The sequence below is a fragment of the Aphidius gifuensis genome, linkage group LG2 (genome assembly GCF_014905175.1).
Source record: "Aphidius gifuensis isolate YNYX2018 linkage group LG2, ASM1490517v1, whole genome shotgun sequence".
Taxonomy (NCBI): Eukaryota; Metazoa; Arthropoda; class Insecta; order Hymenoptera; family Braconidae; genus Aphidius; species Aphidius gifuensis.
In genome coordinates, this window is record NC_057789.1 from 20,528,881 (window position 1) to 20,545,274 (window position 16,394).

At 27.7% G+C, this 16,394-nt stretch overlaps 1 protein-coding gene across 3 annotated transcripts in view; it reads right to left on the reverse strand.

Moving 5' to 3' along the window:
• Window positions 1-2,500: 2,500 nt before the first annotated feature.
• LOC122849491 (probable serine/threonine-protein kinase kinX) overlaps window positions 2,501-16,394 on the reverse strand; it is a 29,154-nt gene continuing 15,260 nt past the window's right edge. Inside the window, exons 1-3 of one of the 3 annotated variants that reach the window (XM_044148203.1) lie at window positions 6,311-7,322; window positions 6,140-6,241; window positions 2,501-6,030 (exon numbers count right to left, since the gene is read on the reverse strand). In XM_044148203.1, coding sequence (XP_044004138.1) covers window positions 3,475-4,545 — 1,071 coding nt within the window. In that variant the 5' untranslated portion in view covers window positions 4,546-6,030; window positions 6,140-6,241; window positions 6,311-7,322 and the 3' untranslated portion in view covers window positions 2,501-3,474. Of the gene's footprint in view, window positions 6,031-6,139; window positions 6,242-6,310; window positions 7,323-10,929; window positions 11,289-16,394 lie in introns of those variants that run through there. The other 2 variants (XM_044148202.1, XR_006373567.1) reach the window with 2 other exon arrangements.

Sequence of the window (16,394 nt, forward strand, 5' to 3'; positions counted from 1 at the left end):
ATTGACAGTAAAATTTTTTTTTTTCCAATTTTTTTTAGACATCAGCTACCTGGAGCTTTTTGAAGTGTCTTTGAGAGCAAATACACTTATATAATAAAATATTTTGTTATTCTTAAATAATAATATTGAACAAAAGGTGACTATTTATTTTTTTAAATAATAATTGATTAAAAACAATTAATTTATTTTATATTTTTTCATGACAGCAATTATACTAATAAAATTACGAGTACTACGATAATTATGAGACATATTGAAGCAATACATGAATTAAAATATTTTGTTGAACTCAAGGTTAAAAAAAAACGAGTAAGGCTATATTTGTTATTGAAAAATAATATGATTTTAATTAAATATATTTTATTATATTTAATGTATGTAAATAAATTAACTAATAGTTTTTTGTTATGATTACACCACCAGTTATGATTACTTGGACATATTGAGGTTGTTTTCAAGAATACCTTTTACATCAGATAATAAATTATATCATCAATATTTAGTAAGATGGCAGATTCATTATCATCAACATCTTCTAGTAGTGATACTGGTAATTTTTTAAATTATTTAATAACGAAATCTCAAATTAATTTGTATATTGCAATGTCATTAACATTTAATATAATATTGTTACAGATAGTGACACTCATGATGGTGAAAATAGAACTTGTTTACGAAACAAAATTATTCAAAAGTATTTCTTCAAGAGTTATAAATATCAAGAAATTATTGATATCTTATCTCAGAAGCATGCTATCAACTTATCTTTAAGACAACTGAAACGAATTTTAATAAATTTAAATTTAAAAAGACGAAATAAACCAGAATCATCACTGGAAGATATTTTTGCTGCTGTTTTAAATGTGCTGGATGGAGGTGGAGGTTGTTGTCTTGGATATAAATCTATGTGGCTGAGATTAAAATCTCAATATAAATTGAATGTGAAGAGAGGTACTGTATTGGAAATATTAAGAATAGTTGATCCTGAAGGAATTAAGTCAAGATCCATACATAGGCTTCGTCGTCGAGTCTATTCAGTACCAGGTCCTAATTTTATTTGGCATTTAGATGGATATGAAAAATTAAAACCATTTAAATTTCCAATACACGGATGTATAGATGGATATTCCAAAAAAATTATATGGCTTCGCGTAGCTTCATCTAACAATGATCCAAATGTAGTTGCTTATCATTATCTAAACATAGTCAAAAAGTTAGGTTTCATTCCACGAGTAATACGTTCAGACTGTGGTACTGAGAACGTAACAATTGAAGTGTTGCAAAAAGCATTACGATATGATCATGATGATAAATTAGCTGGTATAAAAAGTTATATCAAAGGAAAAAGTACATCTAATCAACGCATTGAAAGTTATTGGAGCCAAATGCGTCGATCAGGTGTTGACTACTGGATTTCTTTATTCAAAGATATGCGTGATTTATTTATTTTTAATGATGCTGACCCAATGCATGTACAGTGTATTCGGTATTGTTTTGGTCCTTTGATTGAACATGAATTTAGAATAATTCGTCGAGAGTGGAATAATCATCTTATTCGTCGTCAAAAAAACGTCATATCACCATCTGGAAGACCAAACCATATTTTTTATTGTTCATCAAAATATAATGTTCGTGATTTTAAAAAAAAAATTGATCCTGATGTCATTGAATCTCTGATAAAAGAAAATACATCACGACCTGTACTTGTTGATCCATATTTTAATGAATTGGTTCAATTACTTATTCCAGGTGTTAAACCACCTACATCAGTTAAAGAAGCTTTGAAACTTTATAAATTAATTTTAAAAAAGATTGATTCTATTAATTAAAGAAGTATTTGTTGTTAGGCTAATATTCAATTAAAAACAAAAAAATTATATAAATAAAATAAATAATTTAATTTGATAATTTTTTAGTAATTTAAAGTCTGCTTGAAAATAAAAATGGCTAACAGAAAAACAAATTCACCATATGGTTGTCTCAATTCAGCAATTGAAGAATCAATAAAAATATTAATAAAACCAAAAAAAAACATTGATATAAATTCAACAAGGCAATTAGTCAAGATAATGGTTGATGAAAATCCAAGAAAAATACTATATTCAAATGATTTTCTAACTAACATTTCAATAGTTGTTTGGGATTTTATAAATTTATCAAATCTTTTAAAATAAACTGATGGAAAAACCTATTTAAATATTTAATTGACTAGTATTTTTTTTAGCCATAGTGCTTTTTAATAATCAAACAATGAATACTGTAATTAATGTTTCTATTTTTTTAAAATTATATTAATACCTTTTTAAAAATTAAATCAATACTTTTTTTATAAACTGTATCGTCATTTTTTTACAAACAAAATGCTTTAGTACAAGAAAGTCATAATTACTGGAAAAATTATATTGTCTTTTAACAATTAAAAAAAAGAAGTAATAACATTTTAATAATTACAATGAAATAATTGTTTTTTTTTTTTTTTTTAAGTAAGTTATTTCCAGATTTAACTTATGACTGACAACTTTTTTTATTTATAATTATCATTTCAATGATTAGTATCAATTTTGAGATGAAAATTCTAATTTAATTATTGATAACAATAGACAATAATGGGTATGAAAAAAAAAATATACACAAAGCACTGATATTGAGTGTTTTTTTTAAATGAAACTGATGCTTTTTAAAGTAATAATTTTGAAGATGTTTACTTGAGTGGTATACTAGTTGACTTTTGCTTGATATTGCTACTGTATTGCTACTGGTTGGTGATGCTGATGCCACACACGTGCACACCACTTGGTTTTTATATTTTTAATAATACGTAACTGTGTAAGAGTCAATGTTTTAATTTTTTTTTTAAATTATATGAATACCTTTTTAAAAATTAAATCAATACTTTTTTTATAAACTGTATCATCATTTTTTTACAAACAAAATGCTTTATAGTACAAGAGAGTCATAATTACTGGAAAAATTATATTGTCTTTTAACAATTAAAAAAAAGAAGTAATAACATTTTAATAATTACTATGAAATAATTGTTTTTTTTTTTTTTTTAAGTAAGTTATATCCAGATTTAACTTATGACTGAACTGTAATTTTGTGAGTAGTACTTTTCTTGTTTTTTTTTTGTTTTACTATTATATTAAATTATTATACTAAATTATATTCAAAATATTTTGTTATTTCATACTGACTATTTCCCATATTATTGCACTTATTAGTTTAATAATTACTATGATAAATAATATCATATGATATTATTATCTTTGGTTTTTAAACATATGGAAATGTTCAAAACATATCATGTTTTAATAATATCAAAAATACTTCATTTTTCACTGACTATGTCATACTTTAAATTATTACTTTAAAACAATAGTATGACAATAATATTACACTTAAAAACAATATTTTTTTTTCAGACTTTTAAATAAAAAATAAAAAATAATAATATTGCAACAAAATTGAATTTGTTTATAACAAACTTTCTCTGATAGCAATTTCTCGAATTTTTTCCTTTGATTTCCACTCATTTTTTTTTAAATCAAAAAAATTATATAATAATTCACATTTTGGTCGTTCTCCAGGTTCATGAGAAAAATAACTAATTACTGTTTCACGAATTGCTTTTGGTACTTTTGTAGCGTGAATAGCAATATCTTGTTGATGCATTTCCTCAATTGCATCTAAATCATTGGGAAATAGAATTTTTTCATTGTAAATTTCCAATACTGTACAACCAAATGCCCAAATGTCAGAAGCAACTGTAGGTTTTTTCTGTCTATGAGTAATCATTTCTGGAGGCATGTATGCATATGTACCACCAAGAGTATTTCCAACAACTGAATAACCAGTTACAGTTTCAGCATATTGGTAAAGTTTGCTCATCCCAAAATCACATAATTTTACTGTCAGGTTTGATGTTATTAAAATATTACCTGGTTTGATATCACCATGTACTATTTGTACATCACCATGGTGGATATATGACAGAGCCTGAGACAGTTGAATTACAATATTGTCCTTATCTTTTTCATTTAAATTGTATAATTTTTTATACTTATCCTTAAAAAGAATCAACTCTAATGAATGTCCTTGTACTATCTCCATGACAATGTAAATAATACGTTGATGATAACAAAACCCAAGGGTTTGCACAATGTTTGGATGATAAACTAATTTTAGGACATCAATCTCTCGTTCGATCGTATTAACATTATGTTGCATAACACGAATTTTCTTTATTGCCACTGGTTGACCAATCCATTCTCCTGACCAGACTTGTGCACCAGAACCCAATTTTTTATTATCAAATAATAATTCATCATATTTTATATTTCGAAGACCATGAATAATTTGTTTTTGAGTGTTTAATAGACGTGGTAATGTTGAAATTCGAGATGAAAATTGATCTTTGTTTTTAAGAGTAATTTTACTTGGTGCATTTGATTCATTATTTTCTAATGATAAACAATTTAATGAATTGTTGACACATTGATTTATTTTTAATATGTTCTTTTTTTTTAATTGTGATTTATCAGCCATTATTACTTGATCTTTTGACTGAATTGTTCAGTTGTAAAGGTGTTAACAATTTATCCAAGTTATTATTAATATTTGATTGAATTGATACATTTGAAATATTTGGTAATATTTGGTCAACGAAATTTGATTTAACATTATTTGGAGAACATGAACAATCAAGTATACATTCCCACTCAGCAGGATTTTCATTTGAATCACAATAGATCCAAAACAACAATTTACCTTGATATATTATTTTATCATTTTTTTTCCAAATATATTGAAATATACATGATTCATCATTACAATAATATATTGACCCCAAACCAAAATCTCCAGCACATTTTCCAACAAGTAATGGTTCTTTATGAACACGTTGGTGTTTTTTTAAAACACCACTTTCGTGGTAGACAAATTCTTGCTTCTTACCATTTTCATCAACTGTCATACGATATAGATCAGATCCATTTTTCATTATTCTACTAATTGGAAAGCCTTCAAGACATGGATTAATATTTTTATACTCTAACTTTTCATATTTTTTAAGTACCTTAATTTGGTCAAATAAATCTTTTTTTAGATATTCCAAATTGTAAACATCTTTTTTATCATTCATCTGTAGAGCATATAAAATAACAAATGAATCAAATAATTTCAATGATAATGTAATCAGAGATGACTTTTCAGTAATGTAATTAACTGAATTATTTAAATTTATTGAAACTTGTTTTGATGATTCAGTTGGGAAACGATAATTCTTATTTAAATCTTGAAAATCACCAGCTTTGTTGATATTTTGAAAAAATTTTCTTTTGCTTGTTGATAAATCATCACAAGTAACAATTATTATTTTTACCCTAGATGGTTGAACTCCAGTTATATAAGTCCAGAAATCATCAAAATTTGGTATATCAGAAGGTACCCCAGTTGTACTATTTTCAATTATTACAGGTTTACTAAAATATGGTGCTGTTTTATCAGTACAATACAAGTTTTTTATCATCGATGTAATTTGAACGTAATTATACTTGGTATCAATATCCAAAAATAATATTTTATTACTGGCCATAGTACTGTCAACTCCCAATACAGATTCATGTATCCAGTCTGTCTTTATTTTTTTTGGATTTTTTTTTCTTTTTTTTACTGATGAATTTTTTTTATTTAATAAATCATCGACTGATGATACCTTGGAATTTTTATCTTCAAAGATTTTTACTAACGCTTTGGTACGATTTATTTGATTCACAGCTACAAAATCTATTTTTTCATGTATATTATATTCATGGTCTACATTTGAATTGATCATATATTGGTTATTTTCAAATAAGACAGCACATTCATTATTTTTTTTATCTTTGTATAGAACACCATTTGCGTTTGGAAAATAACAAACTAATGTTGAGTAATCCAAGTTTCCAGATGAATTCAGAGGAAGTAAAATCTTACGTTCCTTATGAGAAAAAGTTGCAAACAATCGTGAGTGATTTAACGAATATGCCATACCTATTAATAAATGAAACAAACTATTAGTTAATTTATTTATATACATTAAATATAATAAAATATATTTAATTAAAATCATATTATTTTTCAATAACAAATATAGCCTTACTTGTTTTTTTTTTAACCTTGAAATTCAACAAAATATTTTAATTCATGTTGCTTCAATATGTCTCACAATGTCCAAGTATTCGTAATTTTATTAGTATAATTGCTGTCATAAAAAAATATAAAATAAATTAATTGTTTTTAATCAATTATTATTTAAAAAAAAAATAGTCACCTTTTGTTCAATATTATTATTTAAGAATAACAAAATATTTTATTATATCAGTGTATTTGCTCTCAAAGACACTTCAAAAAGCTTCAGGTAGCTTTCAATGACTGGAAGAAATTAAATAATAATGGAACTGTTGTTTTAATTAAAGATATGAATATAAATTATTGTATAATCAAATTATCAACTAACCTCCAAAAACGACAATGTATTTTATTTGTATTTGTTTAAATTCAATCGACTTGAATTTTATATATCTATTGATTGTTTTATTCTACATGTAGTGTGCACACTTGTTTAATAAATTAATTATTATAATTTATTAATTAATACCTGTGCATAAAATTATTTAGGACATAATAAGCCATGTCAAGACAAGACAATATGACATGTGAATAAAAATAAATAAAAATAAAAATTGACGCTGTGACGTACATTTATAACATTTGTGTAAAATTCGCGCACAAAATTGAAAAATTAATCAAGTTTGTGGTGTGCGCGTGCACAACACACGAAATATTGGAGGTTTTGTGTGAAAAACAATCACACACATCGGTGGCACTCCAGGGCTTCCCTAGAAATCCTATCCTGTCGCTTTTTGTTGTGCTGCAACAAAAATTGTTCTATCGTTAAACAAAATTTGTTGTGCTACAACAAATTTTATTGTATCGTTGAACAAATTTTATTTAGCTGCACAACAATTATTACCATCCAATAATATTTGTTGTGTTGCTTAATAATATTTGTTCGGCTGCTCAATAAATATTGTCCAGTTTCAAGGCAAATATTACAGTGCTGCACAACAATTTGATTTTCGGGTGTTATCGGTAAGACTCGGTCTTGTTCGTGTGCCTCGGTATATCTACATGGCATTGTGTGGAATTTTCTAAGTCAGTCTAAGTTGAGATCAGCTTTGGTGTGACTGACGTTTTGAAAATAAATTAATTAATCCCAAGATGTCAAGTTTTAATAACATTTTAATCATTGAATTATAAACTAAAATATTTGTGAGCAACTAGATAAATAACCAAACTTGATATTTAATAAATCACATCAACAATAAAGTATGAAATTATATGAAAATGACAAACATAACCTGCATCTGTCATTTTAATGCAGAGATTTTTTATTTTAATCTTTAATAATTATGAATATGAAAAATAAATCAAAGCATTAATTTGAATTAATTTGTTCCTTAATTGTTTTCCTTTTTCTTTTTAATTATCATAATGAAAATTTATTTCGTCATTTTGAATAAAAAAAAAATTTAATATGGTTTTAGAATTTTTGTTATGTGGAATAATAAAAATTATTAAACTAAATACAAAAATTGTTGTATGTTCAACAGTTTTTGTTTGGAGCATAACAAATTTTGTTGTATGTCTATTAATTTTTGTTTGGAGCATGACAAATTTTGTTAAACAGCACTGTAATTATTACTCTGCCAGATGAACGAAAACTGTACTACCGGCAGAACTAATATTATAGAGTTTCAACTTCGCCTCTACTTTGTTGTGCGGCACGACAATTTTTGTCCTGTTTTTTCAACAATATTTGTCGTTTTTTTTTCTCCGTGTATAGATGTTAAAGAATATTTTACGCATAATGCCAGACTTCCTGTGATGAAATTAGTTAACTTTTTTTTTCACCCCTTTTAACCAAATACCACCCCTAAACTCGACCATTTACGTGTCAGCCCGAAGGTTTGCTTATAGTACCCACCGAGACAAGTCTTCTCACATAAATTTGACCTTCCTGCGATGACATGACTTTTTCCGTGATGGGGGCTTGGACTATTATCAATTCTTATATTCGTTGACAAAGTCATACTATCAAAGTATTGTTTGAAGAATTGCTTGATATACATATATGAAGGAGTATATAACTTTTTTTCGATATATACTCAGATATGAATATACAGACTGTCCCATTTTAATCGGATAATGGATTTTTCTTAAAATATATGGCTTGAATTGAAAAATGATTCAAGTAAAAGTTGTAGGGTATGGAAAAGGACAAAAAAAAAAAATAAAAAATATTGAAAAAATTCAAAATGGCGGAGTTTCAGGTATGAACATAGTTTTTTTAAATGGGTACTGTATTTTTTTTTTTGCACCAAAATGTTTCTTACATCAAAACTAACACTTTTTATTCGAAAAATTTTTCGATAAAATCACTGTTTTTTCGGCCCGATTTTATCTGTTGATGGATTTTCCTCAAAAAAAAATGGCTTTGATTTGAAAATGATATTTGGAAAAGTTGTAGCGTTTACGAAGACAAACACAAAAAAAAAAAAAATTTGGTAAAAAATTCAAAATGGCGGAGTGAGAAGCATGGATAAAAAAAATGGACTTAGCCAAAAAATTTTATTAAGAAAAAGTGTTAATCTTGATACGAAAAATTTTTTAGTAAAAAAAAATTGCACCTAACCTCAAAAAAAAAGATGTTCATACTTTAAACTCCGCCATTTCGAACTTTTTAAAATTTTTTTTTTTTTTTTTCGTGTTTGTCTTCCTCAACGCTACAACTTTTCTATATATCATTTTTCAATTTGAGCCATATTTTTTGAGGAAAATCCATCAACAGACAAAATTGGACCGAAAAAATAAGTAATTTTATCGAAAAACGTTTCAAGTAAAAAGTGTTAGTTTTGATGTAAGAAACATTTTGGTACAAAAAAAAAATATAGTACCCATTTAAAAAAACTCAGTTCATACCCAAAACTCCGCCATTTTGAATTTTTTGATTTTTTTCTTTCCAAGTCCCCCGCCAAACCCTACAACTTTTACTTGAATCATTTTTCAATTTGAGCTCTATTTTTCAAGAAAAATCCATTATCCAATTAAAATGGGACAGTCTGTATATTTACAATTTTTTATTTCGTACAATCAAGAGAAAGTTGTTTTTTTCTTATTCCTAGTTATGTTTGACTCACTCATTTGGTGCAAATAGATGGGGACTAATAAACTTGGGACCAGATACCGAAAATTCACCAACGCAATCGTCCTTAACTCTCATGTTATCTCAAAAACTTTCCAGACATATAAGTTCAACTATTAAAGTTCTAGGAATAATTTGTTATTCTAGTAATTCGTGGTTGTATTAAATAATCAATATAAAATCAATGAAAGATAAAAAATTATAAGATTTTTAATCTTGAATGAATAAAAACCAGTTTTCATCGATTCAAACATAAACATAATTATAATATTAATAACAAAACTGTATTGGCTGTTTAATTCGCAAATTTTCCACTTTTAGATACATAATCACTTATATACAAACATGTTTCGATGAGTAAATTAAAAAAAAATATTTAAAGGAAAAAAAAATAAAATAAAGAAAAGAAAGGTAATTAATGTATAAAAAAAAATTATAACAACTATTCAAATTGTTGAATAGATACGGTTATTAATCTTTTAAATTTCAAATAGCTAAAAATTTTGTCAATGTATAAGGTATTATGTTCAAAGGCCAACTGAATCCGCTTGGTTTCCCTAAGTGAATCTTCGTATATTCAATGAAAGGCTGAGTCCGTGGGTAGGCCGTTGCTAATGATTTTACAGGAAATTGTCGTTTACTTGTAGAACTAAAGAAGTAATTGATATGACATTGAATGTAGGTACAACTACACACATACCCGACACATCATCATAATCATCAATTTTAACATATATAGTCAGACTAGCTGATTCATCCGGCTTCGCTCGGGATTATGCTTACGATTTGAGAGTTATTGCTATCCGATGTTATCATTTTTTTTTTTAAACTAAAGACTGGCTAGCCGCAGTTAATAGTTTCATTCGAAACTTAATTATTACATTTTTTTTGTAAATTTTTTTAACGATGAAATTTTTCCTTCAAATTTTTTGATTGAAGTATGATATATGAATGATACTACTTGATTAACCCGGCTTTGGTCGAGATTATTTTTACAATTATTATTATTATTTTTCTAAGAAAAATTAAAAATTCGCTAGCTCCAAATGAGGTTTTTATTGCAAACTTAATAATTTGAACCAAATTTTCTTTTTCAATTTTTTAAATGAAATAATAAGGTATAGTGATAATAATTATCATTAAATAATTTCGCGCGGCAACTTTCATTATCATCCCGACTAGAAATCCTCCCAACATGGCATTGGGACCCAGTCCGGTTTTTGTTGGGCAAACGAAAATTGGGTAACTGCATTGGGTCCCAATTGGGTTGTCGTTGGGTTGCATTTTTTCAAAAAAATGCAAAAGTATCTCTTTAGGGATTTGGTAGGGTAACGTTGGGGAGCATTTTTCGAGAAATGCAAAAATATCTTTTTAGGGATTTAGTAGGGTAACGTTGGGGAGCATTTTTTATATTATGTAAGAAACTAGGAAAAAGAAAATATATCAAGAAATAAATCGCGAAGTAACAGAGAGTACACAGTAAAAAATGGAATGGATCTGAAAAAATGTTACAATTAGAAAAAATGTAAATTTGACATTCAAAAAAATGTCAATTTATTTTACACATAAAATTAACACTTAAAAAAATGTTAAATTTTGTATTTATTTTGTATCTAGTCATTAAAGACAGGATTAATAGAAAATCTAAATTGAAAATATCCAACAAATAAATTATTGCGTTCTTACTGACTGAATTTTACTATTGTGAACTTTAATAACATTTTCATTATAATACACAATTTATTTTTTATTGTTAACACATTTTATTTAAACCAAATATTTACCAAAACTTTCAAGTTTGTAACTTTATTTCGACCTATACATTTATGTTCATTTATTTGCGTGATGATTCCTAAATTAGTTGACTCAAAACTATTATTGTTAATTTTTTTTTCAATTGTTTTATTACGTTACAATACAGATAGATAAATCTAATTCAAATTTATATATGAGCAGGTCTACCAATTCTGAACGTCGGTCTGGGCCTCGACCCTTCAGATCTTCTTGAAACTTTGTAGGTCGATAATCCTCTTCAAAAGAGTATCTGAAATTTTTTTTCAGATTATTTCAATAATTATTTTCGAAGTTATGATATGGGTAATTCCATGATATTTACGAAATTTTTTTTTTTAATAAATTTTGTCGGACTTTTATTTGGAATTCAAAATTAGTTTAAGAATACCTTTTAATGTAAAATTTTTTCAACTTTCCAAAAAGAATACTAGTTTATTTCTGAAATCCGAAAAAGACTTAAAAATTTCAATTATAAGTCTAAAAAGCTGTTTTTATGGAATTGCCCATACTTTGATATTTTATGTTACAAGGGCAGTAGGAATAATGTGTGAATTTCTAAAGCGTGAGAGGGGTAGTGCGCTTTTTGGAAATTCACCACATTTATTACCACTGTTCCTAGTAACATAAAATATAGTTCGTTACATGTGCCCAATCTCTGAGTGGGCACTTGTAACGAAATATACTATTTTGAAATATCATTTTCGAGAAGCAAACCCGGAGTAAGATCTCTGTAAGAACGGCCAAGACCAATGAATATGTAGTAAATACAATGTAAAAATTATTTTTAATTTTTTTTTTTTTTCACATAATAATTTTTACATTGAATTTACTACATTTTCATCGATTCCAGACGTTCTTACAGAGATCCCACTTACATAAAAATCATTATGTAAAAAAAAAAAAATTAAAAAAAAATCTTTACATTGAAATTACTACATTTTCATTGATCCTGGCCGTTCTTACAGAGATCTCACTTCGGATTTTGCACTTTTTGTTAATATGATATATTTTAATTATTAATTTTTGTTGAAATAAGATTGTATTTTGTTGTTAAACTGTCTCAAGCTGTCACTTATATTTAGACAGAATGTATACAAAGCCATGGTTATGTTTAGTTATGTTCAGCATAATTAGTCGTCAGAGGGCTGCACCAGTTTATAAAAAAAAAAAAAAATATCACACCGTCATAATTATTAAACAAAAATTACACTTGATTTAACGCAAGTTAAAATATTATACGGAACGGAATCTACTTCAAAACAAAGGTCCCACGCGTCGATAATTAAGAGAGAGTATAATCAAGCAAAATTACGGAGTCAGTGGTTAAAATTTTGAAGAAAACGACCCGTTGTTTTCATTTTACGTAACGCGGACAATAATCAACTAGATCGAGAAGCAATCTAGCTGTTGAATAAATGAACACTGACTCTACAAATACGTAATTATAACACTTGATTCTAGATAACAATCTACTTAAAATTACACTTATAAAAACGCGAACAAACACTTAATATTAAATTTTAAATGTACTTACAATAACTGCTAAAAAACGACGTGGACCTTGACCTTGACTTGGCTTCTAATTATTTGGTACTAGGATTATTTTATTTGCCAATAAAATAATCAGTGTATATAAATATAAATATATATGCAAATATATTTATATTTTTATGTAAACGGATTGATGATGAATTGTGGTGCTTGTTATGCAACGGTGCACTCGCCTTACACAGACTCTAGGTTTATTGTATAGAAATCGTAATTTGATTATCCCGAGAAATATCTGTTTATTTAATATTTTTTATTATAAAAAATTATTGAGCCAAGCGTTCAATTGATTTAAAGAAAATTGATGAAGCTATTGACCAAGAGATTTATAATTATTTCAACTGAATTAAAAATATACTTAAAATCGATTTAATCAACTGAATATATAGCTGAAGGCTATATTTATTTAAAATAATTAAATTATTGAAATATTAAATAAATGAACTTATCGATGAACCGAGGATAAAAATTTTCTAAGTTTTAATTATTCAGAAAGTTAAAAATATTCTAAGTTTTAATTCAGAAAAAATAAATTTTTCTAAGTCTTTATTAGAAGAATAAAGTTTCGATGATTAAATAGAACCTAGTGAGAGCTGGAAGAGCTAGTTATAGTGCAGAGACTGCGGACCAAGTGATCTGGAAAATCTCGATCGATCTAGTTTGGGACTCAATCATCCCTTAGAATAAGTAAGGATCTTTCGGGGACCTTCGGTTTTCTCCTAGTCCATTTCCTATTTTCCTCAGTCTACTTACTTCTTATTGGTCAGCCTCGAAAGCGTAATCTTCGATCATTAATTAAAAATATTTCTAATTAAAATTTTATAACATGAGTGGTATCGAAAGAATCCTTGTAATTTTATGACTCTGTCGATATCACTCATTGTACTAATTCATCGTTTAAATCAATTATTAAAATTGGCGGTATTGCCGCTTGGCATCAGTGCCGGCTCAAAAAAACCGTTGAGGGAGAAAGGTCTCTGGCTCCCCTCAATGTATTACTCTTATATTGCGTAAGATGGAGCTTAGGGTATCAAAATATACCCTGAATATATAATAAAGATTAAAAGATTTAAAATAAAAATAAAAAAATTGGTGCGCCTACCGCAGGATATTACAGTAGAAAAATCTTCCAGTGAAAAAAATATCAATAGGTAGTTAGACAACATTTCTTCTGTACTTAGACAACAGTTCTGTTTTACCGGTAAAGTCTGTATGCTTTTGTATACAAAAAAAACACTATTATTATCATTTTAATTTTTGCTTATATAAAACATATGAGTTTTACCGGTGAAACAGAACAACGTGGGTTTTATTCCAAATCAAGAGGCACGGGAGTGCCTCGCGTCAAGTATGAGAAAAAAAAAGTGGGGGAAACGAGATTAACTACCTTGCCTATATATTATCGGCATAGAGCTAACCCTAACCCTCCAATTCCTTGGGAATTTATTTTAAAATATGATTGATCAGATAAAAATATTTTATCTTCTGATCATCCTATTAAATCAATATCAAACTAAAGCTGTCATATTTTCAAACACTGTTTTTGACTTGTTCATCTTTTTGTGATGCACAACTATTTAGTAAGTTTGAGTAACAAATATTAATAATAATAAAATGTCAGATAAAGTGAATAATATTGAAAACAATGATGCGCAAGACATCATTATCAACGAATTTCTCGATGGTATAATTGATATATCACATGTTAATTTTGATGATGACAATGAAAGATGGTTGCTGTCAGTTAGTGACAGAACATCATTATCAAGTGTCGAAGATCTTCAAGCTTGGTTAAAAAAAAATTCAAGAGTAAGTTCACTTAATGATTTGTCGAATGATACAACAAAAACAATTGATATGAGAACTTTTACGAGACCGAAAAAAATGGAAGAATGAGTTTGGAATTAATAATGGAAATAACATCACCAACAAGTAATAATGTTTGGAAATTAAATGATCAACAACAATCATCAATAAAAATAAATAATGAAAATGATAATAAAAATCAAAAAGACAAAGAACATGTGTCAGCAATGTTGAGACCATCAGTGTCAGGTACGTTATTAATATTATCGTCATTATCAAACGGTTAAGAAAGTCTTGTTGCATTTTTAAATATGTCAGAATCGAGTGGGCATAATTCTTTTATCAATTTAACACCCGATTTTGAGGATGCAACAATTATGAACACATCAAGACCATTTTTTTTTTTAGATACAACAGATATTGATAAAATGAATGAAAACGAAATTAACAATAATAAATTTACATCGGATTGAAATATTCACAATGTAACGATGACATTGGTGATTGTTTAGCAATGGCTGTTTCACAAATTTTAACTGAAACCATTAACTGGTACCAAAAAAATTCAAAAATTAAATATATTTTTAATGCATATAATTAAGTCTTAACTGTTGACAAAATTTTGAAACTGACCCCACCTTTTTTTCCCAATTTGAATTTCATATTTGTATATAATAAAAAATGGCTCGACTCCTCAGGTAATATCAATAATGTTAATAATAAAGATTTCATTCTAGTCAAATCCTTGATTGATACAGCAATGAATAATAAGGCTATCACTGAACCACTAGACAAGTATTCCTTCATGCGTGTTCGTAAAATTGGTGTTAAGCCCAGGCCCATTTTGATTCAATTTAATAACAACACAATTGCATTGCTGATATTCCAGGAGTTGAAAAAATTATTAAAGCAAAAGAAAGTAGTGATGGTATCAGCAATATTTGTTGCAAAGGATCGTACAGTCTATCAAAGAAAGTTGTATCACAAGACTAAGGAAGAGCTTCGTCAGAGTGTGGCCTAAGGGGAAGCCAACCTTTACATCAAGGAGAGAAATGGGTGCTTCCTGATTCATCAGGGTGCAAGTCAGATGCATTAAATATTAATTCATCATTATCATCAACATCTTTAAAGCTGAAATTAAATAAATTTTGAAAAAAACCAGAAACTTAGAAAAAATAACGAAGTTCCCCCGCCGGGAATCGAACCCGGGTCTTTTGCTTTCCGGGCAAACACCTTGACCACTAGACCACGAGGCTTCTTATTTTTTCTAAGTTTCATCAAGTTACCTCCGACGTCCTTCTATGCGTCAATTCATTTTTTTGAAAAAAACCAGAAACTTAGAAAAAATAACGAAGTTCCCCCGCCGGGAATCGAACCCGGGTCTTTTGCTTTCCGGGCAAACGCCTTGACCACTAGACCACGAGGCTTCTTATTTTTTCTAAGTTTCATCAAGTTACCTCCGACGCCCTTCTATGCGTCAATTCATTTTTTTGAAAAAAACCAGAAACTTAGAAAAAACAACGAAGTTCCCCCACCGGGAATCGAATCCGGATCTTTTGCTTTCCAGGCAAACGCCTTGACCACTAGACCACGAGGCTTCTTATTTTTTCTAAGTTTCATCAAGTTACCTCCGACGTCCTTCTATGCGTCAATTCATTTTTTTATCAGAATGCTACTAGCATTTTAGGTAAAGCCAAGCTGTTATCAATCAATATTGTTCCAATGAATTATGAGTTGTATGTTCTAACTGAAACGTGACTAAATGATAACAGGTTATCTGCTGAATTTTTTGATTTGGATTATTTTGATGTATATAGGGCTGATAAAAGAGACAAAATTAGGGTTGTAGGTGGTGGCTGTTTAGTTGCTGTGAAGAAAGATAAAAGTATGCAAGTTATTGAGCTTACAAACTACTTACAATTTCCATATGATAATATTGATTTGCTTACTATTAAAATTATTTATAAAGGTCTCATACTGAATCTGTTGGTTGTTTATATTC